Consider the following 17,021-nt stretch of genomic DNA (forward strand, 5'->3'; position numbering starts at 1 on the left):
TCAAGTGTGCACTCTGAACGCTCGGAGGGCAAAGCGAGATGGGTGGGTCTAAAGCTTAAGAGGGCGTGAACGATACTGAATGGGTGTAGACAAAGAAGAGCTCTTCACTAGATACCAAAACATTTAAAGGCCATTTTCTCAAAAGTGAGTTTACAAGTTTATCAACTTTCAAAGCAGAATTGCTTTCCCATTGTTCCTCAACAATGCAGTGTATGATATACAATTTTGTAGCTCGGAGTCTCTACTTTTATCCACTGTAAAAAACACAATTTCAAATTTTGCTACATAAGACCAAATCTAGGTTGTGAGTCACAAATGACAGTCATCAAATTAATGAAAGTAAAGTCACGACAATAGTCAAGATGGAACTGATCAGCGGACAGTGTAAAACAATTAATTTACACTGATCCATTATTAGTATAAATAGTCAAGTCACTCTGTACTGCTCAGTAGTAAAATGGAACATAGAGAACACAATGGTGTGTACAGTTAGATTTATTTTTAATGCTTATTTATGGATGATGAATTTTTACTTAACAATAAACATGGTTTTCCATGATCTGTGCTCATGTCAATATAACTACATTCACATTTTACCACTGCTTTTAATAAGATGTTTGGTTGAAATTCAATTGGGTCTAAAATGTCTTGAAATGACAATCTCTGGATGTGGGTTTTCTATAAATACAAACATGGCTTTGACATTGAACACCAGATAAACAGCACAAGCCCCACATCATTACAGAAGGGACAGAGCATGATCAAGATGCATAAGTACACTTACCAACAACATATTTATAAGGAAATCACAAAAAATACATTTACTTCACAATGACACATTCTGCAGTGTTTCTACGAGTTTCTCTTTGTCAATCTATTGAGAATTATGTCCACTGTCCCAGAGAGTGGACTTCGGTCAGATCCATCACTTGTCCTAGTGCTAGTCTGGCCTCTCTTTCTGTCCAGTCACCCCTGTGGGGTGCTTTACAGTCTCAGGACGTCTCCACCCATGTCCCACGCTGTATTCTGTCACTTTCCCACTCACTGAGGCATACATCTACCCTCAGCTGGCCAGCACCCTGGGTGGATATACCCGGAGAAGGAGAACACATCGGATTATGATTCATGGAGTATTGGTAAATATACATTCTACGTCTTCAGTGGCTAACCCAACTTCATGAGTTACTTACTGCTCTCAAGTGTTTGGCTTACTTACTGCTCTCAAGTGTTTGGGATGGTGGCTATAGGGAATGTGGCTGGAACTGGGGGTCCACAGCAGAGGCTGAAGCCTGGGTAGGGGCAGGGGCAGGGGCTTGGGCTGCTGGGAGCACGGTGAGGTCGTGATTAGAGGGGTCAAGAGGTGCGGACATACGGCTTCTGTGGCATGTGTTGGTGAGCATTTCCAAGAGCAGGTCGGAGACCTGCACAATATTATTATTCTTCATGCCGGAGAGGTGGTTTATGCCTTTGCCACTAATGAGACAGTGGAGAGGAGGAGCATAGAAATTTAGTTTTGACAAACAACTAAAAACATACAATTATGCCACTTTGATCTAAAAAAGTGTTGATGAATGTCTAAACAGATAGTAACTAAGTAGACTCTTAAAGAAGGCTCTTTTTGCTGCTAGTGATTACGTAGCTGTAGCTGGTGTAGCTGTAGTCTACCTGACGTGGCGGATGTCTGAGAGCAACATGAGGAGGTGGGAAAGGCGGGTTGACTGCAGCTGGAAGGACAGGCCTTGTTTGGAGATGGCCCACACCAGGGCATCTGTCACTGAGTCCAACAGAAGCTGCAGCTTCCCCTTGCTCTCCAGATCCTCTGCCATCTCCGGAGAGGTAGAGCATATGTCTACTGGTGGACACAAACATAGACCATATGTAAACTGACTTTTCATTTAGGGGGAATTCCGACCAGAGTTAAGTGTATGTAAATGGAACATAATTCCCTTTTTATGCATGAGTTTTAAAAACATGCCAAGAGTAGGCAAAGCTGTCATCAAGGCAAAGGGTGGCTACTTTGAAGAATCTCAAATATAAAATATATTTTTGATTTGTTTAACACTTTTTTGGTTAATACATGATTCCATATGTGTTATTGCATCATTTTGAGGTATTTACTATTATTCTACAATGTAGAAAATAGTCAAAATAAAGAAAAACCCTTGAATGAGTAGGTGTGTCCAAACTTTTGACTGGTACTGTATATTTAGCCTTTCTTGATTTGATGATGTTTAAGTTGAAATAGTGATGGAATAGCGATGTTCCTGTTGTCTTTGTACTGACTTGCGGTAACTCTGTGGTTGTAAATCCGTAGTTGTTAAGTTAACTGTCTAAAACATTAACTTGCTTGGCTATGCTGTGGACTTCAGACAGATGAAGCTCAGTTTTGTGATGAAACAAAGGTATGTGTAGAGAAATTTGTGTGGTATGTGTGACTGTTGTCTTTTTGTTGTCACAGGCTTATTGTATATGAACGAATGGGTTATAGAGCAAACAACGCAATTATCACAACATAGGTTGTAATATGTATTTTTTACTGGCTTGGCTTCCTCAGTGATTTTACCCACACACCGCTACTGACCGTCAGATTTGTGACCCGTTTCAGGAAACTAGGCATATTTCATTGAACGCAATGTTTTAAATCAAATATTTATTGGCAGAAGTGCCTTCTGGAACATGTGAACTTTCATTTGCCTTAATAACAAATGTGTATGCCATTGTTAAATTACAAGCCTAGTTGGTTTAGCCACAGAAAAAGACAGATAATGAGTGGGCTGAACATGAGATGAGTTCAGATTGGCCTGCCATATAGTACTTCTGTCTATTTGAGCTGGTTAGTATGTGTAGGTAGTCCTGTCTAACACAGCTTTTTTTTTTTTATAAACTCAGCAAAAAAGGTAATGTCCCTTTTTCAGGACCCTGTCTTTCAAAGATAATTCCTAATAACTTCACAGATCTTCATTGTAAAGGGCTTAAACACGGTTTCACATGCTTGCTCAATGAACTATAAACAACTAATGAACATACACCTATGGAACGGTCGTTAAGACACTAACAGCTTACAGACGGTAGGCAATTAAGGTCACAGTTATGAAAACTTAGGACGCTAAAGAGGCCTCTCTACTGACTAAGAAAGATGCCCAGGGTCCCTGTTCATCTGTGTGAACGTGCCTTAGGCATGCTACAAGGAGGCATGAGGACTGCAGTTGTGGTCCGTACTGTGAGACGCCTAAGACAGCGCTACAGGGAGACAGGACGGACAGCTGATCGCCCTCACAGTGGCAGACCACGTGTAACAACACCTGCACAGGATCAGTACATCCGAACATCACACCTGTAGGACAGGTACAGGATGGCAACAACAACTGCCCGAGTTACACCAGGAACGCAAAATCCCTCCATCAGTGCTCAGACTATCCGCAAAGGCTGACAGAGGCTGGACTGAGGGCTTGCAGGTCTGTTGTAGGCAGATCCTCACCAGACCTCATCGGCAACAACGTCACCTATGGGCACAAACTCACCATCGCTGAACCAGACAGTACTGGCAAAAAGTGCTCTTCACTGACGAGTCGCGGTTTTGCTCGGATCAACCCTTAAAGAGATTGGTGGGGCTAAATCTTAAGAGGGTTTGAATGATGCTGAATGTGTGTAGACAAAAAAGCTCTCTCCAATAAGTTTACCAAAACATTCAATAGCCATTTTCTCAAAAGTGAGTTTTTACAAGTTTATCAACTTTCAAAGCAGAATTACTTTCCCATTGTTCTTCAACTGTAGTGTATGACATACAATTGTACAGCTGAGTCTCTACTTTTATCCAAAGTAAAAAACAATTTCAAATGTTGCTACATAAGACCGATTTGAGCCGGTCGGTCACACATACTCACATAAAGTACATTTATAACTGTCACAGATTTTAGTGTTCGTTTCCTTACAATTTTTATTAATTCCATTGCATCGTTTACCGTCCTTTCCTGTCACGTTTGTGTGGTTGTTCCTTAGGATCGCTAGCGATAGTGGATCATATTAGGCTAACGTAGTACAAGTTGTGCAGTAATTTAAAGTTGCTGCTACCATCTCTTATGGCTGAAAAGAGCTTCTGGACTTCAAAACAGTGATTACTCATCTCGAAATTGACAATTGACAATTTTTTTTTATGAGTCCGAAGCGAAGGATATACTGCTTTACGGAGACCAGCCCCAAATCCCTGTCATTTATGTGAAGAAAAGGCGGAGATACTCTCCATCCAACCTCACTGAACTCGAGCTGTTTTGCAAGGAGGAATGGGAAAAAATGTCAGTCTCTCGATGTGCAAAACTGATAGAGACATACCCCAAGCGACTTACAGCTGTAATCGCAGCAAAAGGTGGCGCTACAAAGTATTAACTTAAGGGGGATGAATAATTTTGCACGCCCAATTTTTCAGTTTTTGATTTGTTAAAAAAGTTTGAAATATCCAATAAATGTCGTTCCACTTCATGATTGTGTCCCACTTGTTGTTGATTCTTCACAAAAAAATACAGTTTTATATCTTTATGTTTGAAGCCTGAAATGTGGCTAAAGGTCGCAAAGTTCAAGGGGGCCGAATACTTTCGCAAGGCACTGTATATGGGCCAAATAATGATGATCAACACCTCTTTCAAAATATACACTACCGTTCAAAAGTTTGGGGCCACATAGAAATGTCCTTGTTTTTGAAGGAAAAGCACAGTTTTTGTCCATTATTATAACATAAAATTGATCATAAATACAGTGTAGACATTGTTATTGTTGTAAATGACTATTGTAGCTGGAAACGGCTGATTTTTTATGGAATATCTCCGTAGCGAGGAGGTCCATTATCAGCAACCATCATTCTTCCTGTGTTCCAATGTCACGTTGTGTTAGCTAATCCAAGTTTATGATTTTAAAAGGCTAATTGATCGTTAGAAAACCCTTTTGCCATCAGAGTCCCTGGGTTCGCGCCCAGGCTCTGTCGTAACCGGCCGCGACCGGGAGGTTCGACGCACAATTGGCCTAGCGTCGTCCGGGTTAGGGAGGGCTTGGTCGGTAGGGATGTCCTTGTCTCATCGCGCACCAGCGACTCCTGTGGCGGGCCGGGCGCAGTGCGCGCTAACCAAGGTTGCCAGGTGCACGGTGTAGCCTCCGACACATTGGTGCGGCTGGCTTCCGGGTTGGATGCTCGCTGTGTTAAGAAGCAGTACGGCTGGCTGGGTTGTGTATCGGAGGACGCATGACATTCAACCTTCGTCTCTCCCGAGCCCGTACGGGAGTTGTAGCAATGAGACAAGATAGTAGCTACTACAACAATTGGATACCACGAAATTGAGGAGAAAAAGGGCTAAAAAAATATATATAATAAAAAATATATATAAAAAATAAAAAAAAATAAAAAAAACTTTTGCAATTATGTTAGCACAGCTGAAAACTGTAGTCCTGATTAAAGAAGCAATAAAACTGTCCATCTTTAGACTAGTTGAGTATCTGGAGCATCAGCATTTGTGGGTTAGATTACAGGCTCAAAATGGTTCACCTTCCAACAGGACAACTACCCTAAACACACAGCCAAGACAACACAGGAGTGGCTTCGGGAGAATTCTCTGAATGTCCTTGAGAGGCCCAGTTAGAGCCCGAACTTGAACTCGATCGAATATCTCTGGAGAGACCTAAAAATAGCTGTGCAGCGACACTCCCCATCCAACCTGACAGAGCTTGAGAGGATCTGCAGAGAAGAATGAAACCCAAATACAGGTGTGCCAAGCTTGTATAGCCATACCCAATAAGAATTGAGGTTGTAATTGCTGCCAAAGGTGCTTCAAGAAAGTACTGAGATGTAAATGTGACATGTTTGTCCTTTTTAATACATTTGCAAACATTTCTAAAAACCTGTTTTTGCTTTGTCATTATGGAGTATTTTGTGTAGATTGAATGCGGGAAATAAACAATTTAATCAATTTTAGAACAAGGCTAAAGGGTGTCTGAAAACTTTTCGAATGCACTGTACATAATTAGGCACTCACATCCTTTGAACTGAACAATGCTAGCTAGCAAAAACAACCTCATATTTAGGTGGTATACTGCACCTCAAACAATTTTCTAAGGAAATCTTGGTGTAATTCAGAAGGAGAGCAATAGCTCTGCTTCCTGACCTTCATCAGAGGAAGGATCAGAAAATCATCTGATCGAATGCACAGCAACCCAGAACAGACAGCCGATCAGAGATGACTGTTTTATAACATTTTGGACAATTGTAGCTTTCAAATGTAAGCAAGGTTTGATCATTTTGTCATCCTTGGCCCTGCAACACTGTCACAGAGAGGTTCACCCTGAAGGACAGATGAATGGACTTCATTTACAGGTAAAGTTAAGCCTAAATACTTTGCGATTTGTGGGTTAGGCTACTGTTGAATGAACATGAAACATGACAATAGACAACATCCCTTTGATGCATTTGATTTATCAAGCTAGAATTTTGTTTTGATGAGACACTTTTAATCTTTTGAACTGCATTTTTCAGTCATTTTGATTGTTGATATTGACATTTTGTTAGAACTTTATTATATGTGTGTGTATAATGTGTATAATAATATTTCAGTATTATAATATTATTATAATGTGTATAATAATTGTTCACATAATGTTATTATTATTATTATCATGTGTGTATGTGCATGATGCATGCGGTTCATTGGAGGAATTGTATATCCATTCTGAAAGGCTAAGGAGTTTGCATTGCAAACTACTCGGATTAAATGTGTGCTTGTATTGGTTTTTTAATGCTACCTATTGGTTATATATTTTGTCGGATGATATGAAATATGCCACCATCGGAGGCTATTGCTTGTGTATCTTGGCTACATTGGTACTGTATTTACATTTAGTGAAAATTGTTTGTCAATTTCGGTTAATCGCCTATGTCACTGGATGTTGGAGCTATCTGTTGTATGGTGAACTTGGGCTTCATCAAGGTTTATTTGTGAGTAAATCTGGCTTTGATAATTGATAATAGCCCAGCCTCCGATCTTACAACATGTCACTGTACAGAAGTACTGATTATTTGACTTACTGGAGTTGAGGAGGATCATGGCTTTCAGACAGACATACTCCTCTCTCTGGAGGTTCAGCTCTCGAAACCTAGTGGTGGCTGCCAGTAGCATGTCAAATATAATCATGATTCCCTCCACACAGTTCCCCTCTTCCCTACAAGCACACAGTCACACACAGAGTGAAAGAGACATATTATATAACACACACTCACAGACATGTACACTTGTGTAACAGTTCAGACATGTAAACTCAAAGATTGGCAAATAGATATAGCAGCACATGTGCACACCTACTATACTCAAACGCCATGCACATCCTTAGACAAGTATTACAGACACTCACATATAGACAGGCCAATGGGCCTGCCTAGAATTAAGGCGCTTGGCAGTGCAGAGATATTCTAAATTCTTATGATTGGTCCACACCAAAAATGTATGTTCTGCCCCTTCCAGCCAGTGCCTCCACTCCAATGCAATCTTGACCGCCAGAAGTTCCCGATCTCGTATTTTCTCTCAGCGGGGTTGAGACAATGGGACAGGAAGACACAGGGATGCAGCTTTGGGTCCTGAGCAGACCGCTGGGACAGGACGGCCCCCACTCCAATGTCAGAAGCGTTGACCTCAACCACAAACTGACAGACGGATCCGGATGGATGAGGATGGGGGCGATAGTAAACTGACGCTTGAGGTCCAAAAATGCCCTGTCAACAGGAGACCATGTGAACAACACCTTAGGAGAAGTGAGTGCAGAGAGGGGAGCCGCCAGGGTGCTGTAGCCTGAATGAAGCGGCGGTAGAAATGTTCAAATCCCAAGAAACGCTGCAGCTGCACTCTGGATGTGGGTTGGGGCCAATTTACCACCACTCTCACCTTTTCAGGAACCATCTGAACACTCCCTTCAGCGATGATGTATCCCAGAAAGGAGATAGTGGAGTGGTGGAATTTGCACTTCTCAGCTTTCACAAAAAAACTGGTTCTCTAGGAGGCTTTGAAGGACTTGACGGGCATGTTCTTGACGTGTTCTTGAGCGGAACAGGAGAAAACAAGGATGTCGTTGAGATAGACAAACAGAGATCCATTCATCATGTCACAGAGCACATCATTGACCAGGGCCTGGAACACTGCTGGAGCGTTGGTGAGTTCAAACGGCATGACCAGGTGCTCATTGTGTCCATTAGCTGTGTTGGCCGTCTTCCACTCGTCTCCTTTGTGTATCCAAACTAGATGGTATGCATTCAGAAGGTCCAACTTGGAAAAGATGGTTGTCCCCTGGAGAGGTTCAAAAGCCGAGGAGAGGAGTGGTAGAGGGTAGCGATTCTTCACCGTGATGTAATTGAGGCCCCGGTAGTCAATACATGGACGCATGGTCTTGTCCTCTTTTCCCACAAAGAAGAACCCTGCGCCGGCAGGGGAAGCAAAAGTATGAATGCTCCCAGCAGCCAGAAAGTCCTAAATGTACTCCTCCATGGCCTTGGTCTCAGGGCCAGACAGGGAATATAGTCACCCACGAGGTGGTGTTGTGCCCGGGAGGAGATCAATAGCGCAATCGTAGAGACGATGCGGAGGGAGGAGCGCAAGCCTTGCTGATGAACACCTCCAGGAGGTCCTGGTATTCTGCTGGAACGAGATATCCGAGGCTTTACCAGAGACCGCAGCAGGACATCCCGGGGCAGGCTAAGCCGCCTGAAGGTAATGTGAGTGGCAGAACGGGCTCCAACCCAGGATAGAACCAGTGGTCCAGTCAATAACGGAGTTGTGCCTCTGGAGCCATGAGAATCACAAAACAACAGGAACATGGGGAGATTCAATGAGAAGAAGCTGTGTGGACTCACTGTGATTGCCCGACAAACACAGGTTAATGGGCACCGTACTATGAGGGATCCTGCCTATGGTACGTCCGTCCAGTGCTCTGGCGTCCATGGGAACAGAGAGGAGTTGTGTGGAGATACCCAGCTCTGATACCAGAGTAGCGTTCATAAAACTCAGCTCCATAGTCAATGAGCACTCAGAGATTTAGATGGGTCACCCCACAGCAGGATAACATGAAAGAGAGTATGAGTAATGAGAGTTAGAAAACTCCCAGTATGACCCACCATAGTACTCTTACCTGGCTCTGCCCCGTTTCGTAGGCACAGTAGAAAATGAGTCACTGTGCCCAATGATTCCCGAGGGGACTCGAGTGCCTTTGGATCCTCTCGGAAACGCAGGCATTGGGGACTTCCGGGGTTCTTCGGGGGCGAGCAAGTAGCCGTGGATGAACGAATAGAGATTAAAACAGGCCTCTTCTCCCTCCTCCGCCCCCTCACATATAGACAAGTGGTCCATCGAGCCTTATTGTTAAGACTATGTGGGAGTCAAGGTCCAGAAGTAACTCCCGAGCTGCGAGCTCAACTTTACTCTCCTCGGATAGTCCATGAAGAAAGGTATCAAACAGAGACTCCGGGTTCTAGGCACTCTCGGCAGCCAACGTGTGAAAGTCTACTGTGTAGTCTGCCACACTACGGGGTTGGTTCTTGAGGTAATGAAAGTAGCTTTCAGGCCGCATCTCTCCCGGACACCGGATGATCGAATACCTTCCTCACCTCCGAAGGGAACGAAGAGGGCTGCAGCTCAAAGATGAGGGAGCACTGGGAAAGAAACGCCCGGCAGGTTCCAGGGTCCCCAACATAGCGCTCAGGAGGAGGTAAGCGAGGTTCTCGGGAAGCCGGGGTAGGCTGTACAAAATCATCACTGGCAAGGGAATTACTGAGCGTCCGGGAGGTCTCCGTTGTGGCAGGCTGCCTGATAGATAGTCCAGGGAATTACTCTAGTAACGTCTTGAAACCTCGTGTTGCGTTTTGGGATTGCGACTACTCGGACCTTGGCTGCAGTGCGTGGTCACCTAGTCTGATGTGTAAATTCTTAACTCACATGTTTTATACCCCAGGGTAGAATTGGGTGTTTCCGCCTTCATGGCAAGTTCTTTGGGTGTATGTAGTTACGAGGCAAGGCATCAAGATTGTACTCTAATCAAGTTTAGACAAGTAATTTCACAGTTCAATTTTACAAAAACGTTCTCTTTAATCTGGACATTTTCCAACCAAAAGTACAATATGTAAACATCATGTGCATACAGTGCCTTGCGAAAGTATTCGGCCCCCTTGAACTTTGCGACCTTTTGCCACATTTCAGGCTTCAAACATAAAGATATAAAACTGTATGTTTTTGTGAAGAATCAACAACAAGTGGGACACAATCATGAAGTGGAACGACATTTATTGGATATTTCAAACTTTTTTAACAAATCAAAAACTGAAAAATTGGGCGTGCAAAATTATTCAGCCCCCTTAAGTTAATACTTTGTAGCGCCACCTTTTGCTGCGATTACAGCTGTAAGTCGCTTGGGGTATGTCTCTATCAGTTTTGCACATCGAGAGACTGACATTTTTTCCCATTCCTCCTTGCAAAACAGCTCGAGCTCAGTGAGGTTGGATGGAGAGCATTTGTGAACAGCAGTTTTCAGTTCTTTCCACAGATTCTCGATTGGATTCAGGTCTGGACTTTGACTTGGCCATTCTAACACCTGGATATGTTTATTTTTGAACCATTCCATTGTAGATTTTGCTTTATGTTTTGGATCATTGTCTTGTTGGAAGACAAATCTCCGTCCCAGTCTCAGGTCTTTTGCAGACTCCATCAGGTTTTCTTCCAGAATGGTCCTGTATTTGGCTCCATCCATCTTCCCGTCAATTTTAACCATCTTCCCTGTCCCTGCTGAAGAAAAGCAGGCCCAAACCATGATGCTGCCACCACCATGTTTGACAGTGGGGATGGTGTGTTCAGCTGTGTTGCTTTTACGCCAAACATAACGTTTTGCATTGTTGCCAAAAAAGTTCAATTTTGGTTTCATTTGACCAGAGCACCTTCTTCCACATGTTTGGTGTGTCTCCCAGGTGGCTTGTGGCTAACTTTAAACGACACTTTTTATGGATATCTTTAAGAAATGGCTTTCTTCTTGCCACTCTTCCATAAAGGCCAGATTTGTGCAATATACGACTGATTGTTGTCCTATGGACAGAGTCTCCCACCTCAGCTGTAGATCTCTGCAGTTCATCCAGAGTGATCATGGGCCTCTTGGCTGCATCTCTGATCAGTCTTCTCCTTGTATGAGCTGAAAGTTTAGAGGGACGGCCAGGTCTTGGTAGATTTGCAGTGGTCTGATACTCCTTCCATTTCAATATTATCGCTTGCACAGTGCTCCTTGGGATGTTTAAAGCTTGGGAAATCTTTTTGTATCCAAATCCGGCTTTAAACTTCTTCACAACAGTATCTCGGACCTGCCTGGTGTGTTCCTTGTTCTTCATGATGCTCTCTGCGCTTTTAACGGACCTCTGAGACTATCACAGTGCAGGTGCATTTATACGGAGACTTGATTACACACAGGTGGATTGTATTTATCATCATTAGTCATTTAGGTCAACATTGGATCATTCAGAGATCCTCACTGAACTTCTGGAGAGAGTTTGCTGCACTGAAAGTAAAGGGGCTGAATAATTTTGCACGCCCAATTTTTCAGTTTTTGATTTGTTAAAAAAGTTCGAAATATCCAATAAATGTCGTTCGACTTCATGATTGTGTCCCACTTGTTGTTGATTCTTCACAAAAAAATAAAATTTTATATCTTTATGTTTGAAGCCTGAAATGTGGCAAAAGGTTGCAATGTTCAAGGGGGCCGAATACTTTCGCAAGGCACTGTATTATGGAAACTCTACAAGTTAAAATGTTTTTGTTATAACGTCGTCATTTAACTTTTAATAACATAACAAAAATGATATTCATTTTCATATTCCATCTATCGTTATTACCACCATTTTGGCTGATGGAATATATTGTCCCAAAATCCATTTATTGCATGTTACTGTTTTGAGTAAGATTCTCCATAGGGCCCATTCACACATTCCAATCCTCCACACTGAGAGGACAAATGATTTTGTCTGCTGCCTTAATGAAAGTAAAGTCACGACACAAGTGGTACACACACATAGACAAGTGGTACACAAACTCACATGTAGACAAGTAATACCCCTACTCACATATAGACAATTAGTACACACACTCCCATATAGACAAGTAGTACACAAACTCCCATATAGACAAGTGGTACACACACACTCACATATAGACAAGTGGTACACACACACTCACATATAGACAAGTGGTACACACACACTCACATATAGACAAGTGGTACACACACACTCACATATAGACAAGTGGTACACACACACTCACATATAGACAAGCGGTACACACACACACCCATATAGACAAGTGGTACACACACACTCCCATATAGACAAGTGGTACACACACACTCCCATATAGACAAGTGGTACACACACACTCACATATAGACAAGTGGTACACACACACTCACATATAGACAAGTGGTACACACACACTCACATATAGACAAGCGGTACACACACACTCCCATATAGACAAGCGGTACACACACACTCCCATATAGACAAGTGGTACACACACACTCCCATATAGACAAGTGGTACACACACACTCACATATAGACAAGTGGTACACACACACTCACATATAGACAAGTGGTACACACACACTCACATATAGACAAGCGGTACACACACACTCACATATAGACAAGCGGTACACACACACTCCCATATAGACAAGTGGTACGAAAGGTAAGAGGATTTATTGGCCTTGGGGAGAATGTTCTCATCCCTGAGACTAAAATACAGTGTAATGTATGTGGGAATATGCATCATTTTTTTGTAAACATTATATTTCACCTTTATTTAACTAGGTAAGTCAGTTAAGAACAAATTCATATTTACAATGACGGCCTACACTGGCCAAACCCGGACGACGCTGGGCCAATTGTGCGCCAGTTGTAATACAGCCTGGATCAAATACGCACACTCCCACATCCATTACATTGTATCTTAGTCTCAGGGATGAGATCATTTTCCTCAAGGCCAATAAATCCTTTTACCTTCCGGACTGATCAGATTCACCCAACACCAGAACTACACCTAAATAAACAAACCCCAATATTATAGTTTTTTGGGCTACAACACAAATATATAATTCTGACAAACAAAGTGGGACGTGTGTGATTTAGAGCCATAAACCTTTTGTTTACTGACAATTCAAAAGGTGATTTGTCAGCAGTCAGAGTTTTATATGGCCAAAATTTAAAGTCAAACTTAACTCAAGAACCTAAAAAAAACAAATGAATAAGGAATGTAAAAATACAAGGACTGTATGTTTGAAGCAAACATTAAAATCAGTATTATTGTATTTTCAGATCATAGATGTATGGGATGTCAACCTCTCAGCAATTTAAAGGGCGAAGATACTGTAACCAACATCATTCTCATCTTATTCTTACTGGAGCTTAGTAGTGAAATTCAGGAATTTGTACCTGTTGAGCTTTAGGTCTGCTGAGAAGATGAGTTTCCCAGGGTGGTCGACAGACCTCCACATCAGACCAAGCATCAGCACGTCCAACCAGCAACTCTCCAACTGGTGCATCTGGTACGTCAGACTCAGCTCTACAAAGCCTATAGTACACACATGCACAGATGAAAAGAAAGTGGAGGCAGTTAGTGCTGATTGTATTCTGAAGGGAGAAAAATAGGAGAGGGTCATGCTTTTTCAATTTCAGTCAAGGGGAGGGATTAGTATTTTTTTTATCTAGTCCAGGGGAGGGACATGTAATCTGTAATTGACGAAATTTCAATATTCTTCAGTATTTTTGAACGAGTTGCTTATTATGATATATATAGAGTACCAGTCAAAAGTTTAACACCAGTTAATTGAAATGCATTCCAGGTGACTATCTCATTACGCTGGTTGAGAGAATGCCAAGAGTGTGCAAAACTTTCATCAAGGCAAAGGGTGGCTACTTTGAAGAATCTCAAATATATTTGTATTAGTTTAACACATTTCTGGTTACCACATGTTATTTCATAGCATGGATGTCTTCACTATTATTCTACAGTGTAGAAAATAGTTTTAAAAAAAACAAAAAAACCTTGAATGAGTAGTTGTGTCCAAACTTTTGACTGGTACTGTATATCGAAGTGTTCCCCATCTCTCATTCTCCACTGGACGCACAATATAAATGTAGTTCTGTTTATTAATTCAACCATTTAAATAAACAAGCACACACAAAACTTGAAAAGCCATACATGCACATGAGTAAAATCATTGAGGATAATACACGATAACGTCTGGGACTTATTTCCATTCTGGTCCTCTTGAGACAAGACGGCAAGTTAAGATCCAACACGGTTGCAAACAGTATTACAGCGAGATAATAAAACCTAAAAATGAAGAAGAACATATATGATATCATTGCAGTTGCATCGCAAGGTACACAGAAGACATCAAATAGTTTTTTGCCCAGAGAGGATGTTGTTTTTATGGTTAGAGGCAACACATTCCTCTCTGAGACTACAGTGTAGAAGATAGTATCTTTCCCACGATTACTCCTGAACCTGTATAAGCCCACATTAGCATCACCTGATCTGGTGCTGTGATTGTGTGCATCCCTAACATGGGGAAAGTAATCAGCTAGATATCTGGGCGCAGAATCATCAATACTCCTGATAACCAAACCCAGTCTAATCTGGGACACCTTAGCCTCAACAGGCAGCCAGTTGAGTTCCTGAAAGCAGCTCCTGCCTGTGAGTATGTGGACTCACCTTCAACACCACCCTGATCAGCTTATTGTGGAATATTTAGTTTCCCCTTCAGAAACGTATATAAGCCCCCTAACCAGGAAGTATTAGTGTAGTCAAAATGGCATTGAATGAGGGCAGTGGCTAGCACTGTCATGGAATCCTTATCAAGCAGCTTGGACTTTCTAGCCAAAAATGTAGTCCTGGCATTAACCTTCCCTAGCACTTTAGTGGCCATGCTCACCCCTATCAAGCTTCCGGCATCCCTGCTAGCTAACAGAGGTTTTTAGTAGTCAGCACCTAACCCCTAACTCCGCTCTGATTTCATGATTTCAGAGGACCTACACAATTTAGTTTAGGACCTACACAAAGTATGTGGACCTCCCTTCAAATTGGTGGATTTGGCTATTTCAGCCACACCCCATTGCTGACAGGTGTATAAAATCGAGCACACAGCCATGCAATCTCCATAGACAAACACTGGCTGTAGAATGGCCTTACTGAAAAACTCAGTGATTTTCAACATGGTACTGTCATAGGATGCCACCTTTCCAGCAAGTCAGTCCGTCAAATTTCTGCCCTGGTAAAGCTGCCCCAGTCAGCTGTAAGTGCTGTTATTGTGAAGAGGAAACTTCTAGAAGCCGCAAAGTGGTAGGCCACACAAGCTCACAGAACGAGTCCGCAGAGTGCTGAAGTGCGTAGCGTGTGAAAATAAATGATGTCCTCAGTTGCAACACTTACTACTGAGTTCCAAACTGCCTCTGGAAGCAACGTCAGCACAATAACTGTTCGTTGGGAGCTTCCATGGCCGAGCAGTCACACACAAGCCTAAGATCACCATGCACAATGCCAAGCTTCAGCTGGAGTGGTGTAAAGTTTGCCGACATTGGACTCTGGAGCAGCTTCATCATCTGGCAGTCCCACGGACTAATCAGTCCAACGGACTAAGGCACATATCTCATCACCGTTCCAATCCTTCCTGACAGAATAATTGTCCATCTCAATTTCACAAACAGATTAATCCAACCATGTCTCTGTAAAACATAAGACACCCACCTCTGATTTGCGAACCAACAGGCATATCTCATCCATCTTCAGTAGTAAGCTTTGGACATTTAATTGCACAAAATGTAAACCTTTCTTCCCAAAGGCCTTGCTGAATTCTCGATCCACTTGAAACTCGCCTCCCTCCCTGTGCACTATGGAGCACCCCTCCCCATGTTCATGCATTGCCAGCTCACCTTCCGCTGCCCCGTTGTCCACACCACCACATCCCCAGTCTATCGCCTCTGCGCTGCTGTGGAGCCCCCCTCCTTTGGTGCACTCTCCATCCTACAGTGGTTCGTCCTATAAAAGTTCCAGCATACTGCAGCACAGCTGGCATGGTGCCGCAGAATTCTATGGCACTTTATTTAAGTGCCATAGTACTTTATTTTAGCCCAGTACTGTAACCTACTCCCGACCATACAACTTGACGGGCTATTTATCTAAAGGATCCCCATGTTGTGTGGGCACGCGGGAAACCGGTGTTCTTATTACAGTATCTTTGCCCTTTAAATTGCTGAGAGGTTGACATCCCATAAATCTATGAGCTATCTGAAAATACAATAATATTAATACCGATATTGTTTGCTTCAAACATACAGTCCTTGTATTTTTACATTCCTTATTGATTTGTTTTTTTTAGGTTCTTGAGTTAAGTTTGACTTTGAATTTTGGCCATATCAAACTCTGACTGCTTGTCACGGCAGTTAAAAGAAGAGGACCAAGGTGCAGCGTGGTGAACGTACATTTTCTCTTTATTTGGAAAATGTCGCCGAACAAAACAATAAACACTACCAAAAAAAAAAAAAACGTGAAGCTAAAGGCTATGTGCCCTAAACAAAGTAAACTTCCCACAAAGACAGGTGGAAAAAGGACTAGCTAAGTAGGGTTCTCAATCAGAGACAATGATAGACAGCTGTCCCTGATTGAGAACCCTACCCGGCCAAAACATAGAAATACAAATAATAGAATACCCACCCCAACTCACACCCTGACCAAACCAAACTAGAGACATAAACAGGTTCTCTAAGGTCAGGGCGTGACACTGCTGACAAAGCACCTTTGAATTGTCAGTTAAAACCTGTTAAGGATATGGCAGACATACGCCCCCTTTGGAGAGATTGGGTACCCCTAGTAAACTGGAAAAAAAATCTGTCAAAAATTGCTAATATATGCAAATAAAAATTATTATTGGATAGAAAACACTCTAAAGATTCTAAAACCGTTGGAA

At 42.4% G+C, this 17,021-nt stretch overlaps 1 protein-coding gene across 1 annotated transcript in view; it reads right to left on the minus strand.

The window, feature by feature from the left end:
• Nucleotides 1-489: 489 nt before the first annotated feature.
• LOC110504210 (estrogen receptor beta-like) overlaps nt 490-17,021 on the minus strand; it is a 29,104-nt gene continuing 12,572 nt past the window's right edge. Inside the window, 5 exon segments of the mRNA XM_036962978.1 lie at nt 490-1,079; nt 1,217-1,473; nt 1,666-1,849; nt 7,064-7,197; nt 13,486-13,624. Of these exon segments, the coding sequence (XP_036818873.1) occupies nt 1,242-1,473; nt 1,666-1,849; nt 7,064-7,197; nt 13,486-13,624 (689 nt within the window). The 3' untranslated portion in view covers nt 490-1,079; nt 1,217-1,241.

Source organism: Oncorhynchus mykiss, chromosome 25 (genome assembly GCF_013265735.2).
Source record: "Oncorhynchus mykiss isolate Arlee chromosome 25, USDA_OmykA_1.1, whole genome shotgun sequence".
Lineage (NCBI taxonomy): Eukaryota > Metazoa > Chordata > Actinopteri > Salmoniformes > Salmonidae > Oncorhynchus > Oncorhynchus mykiss.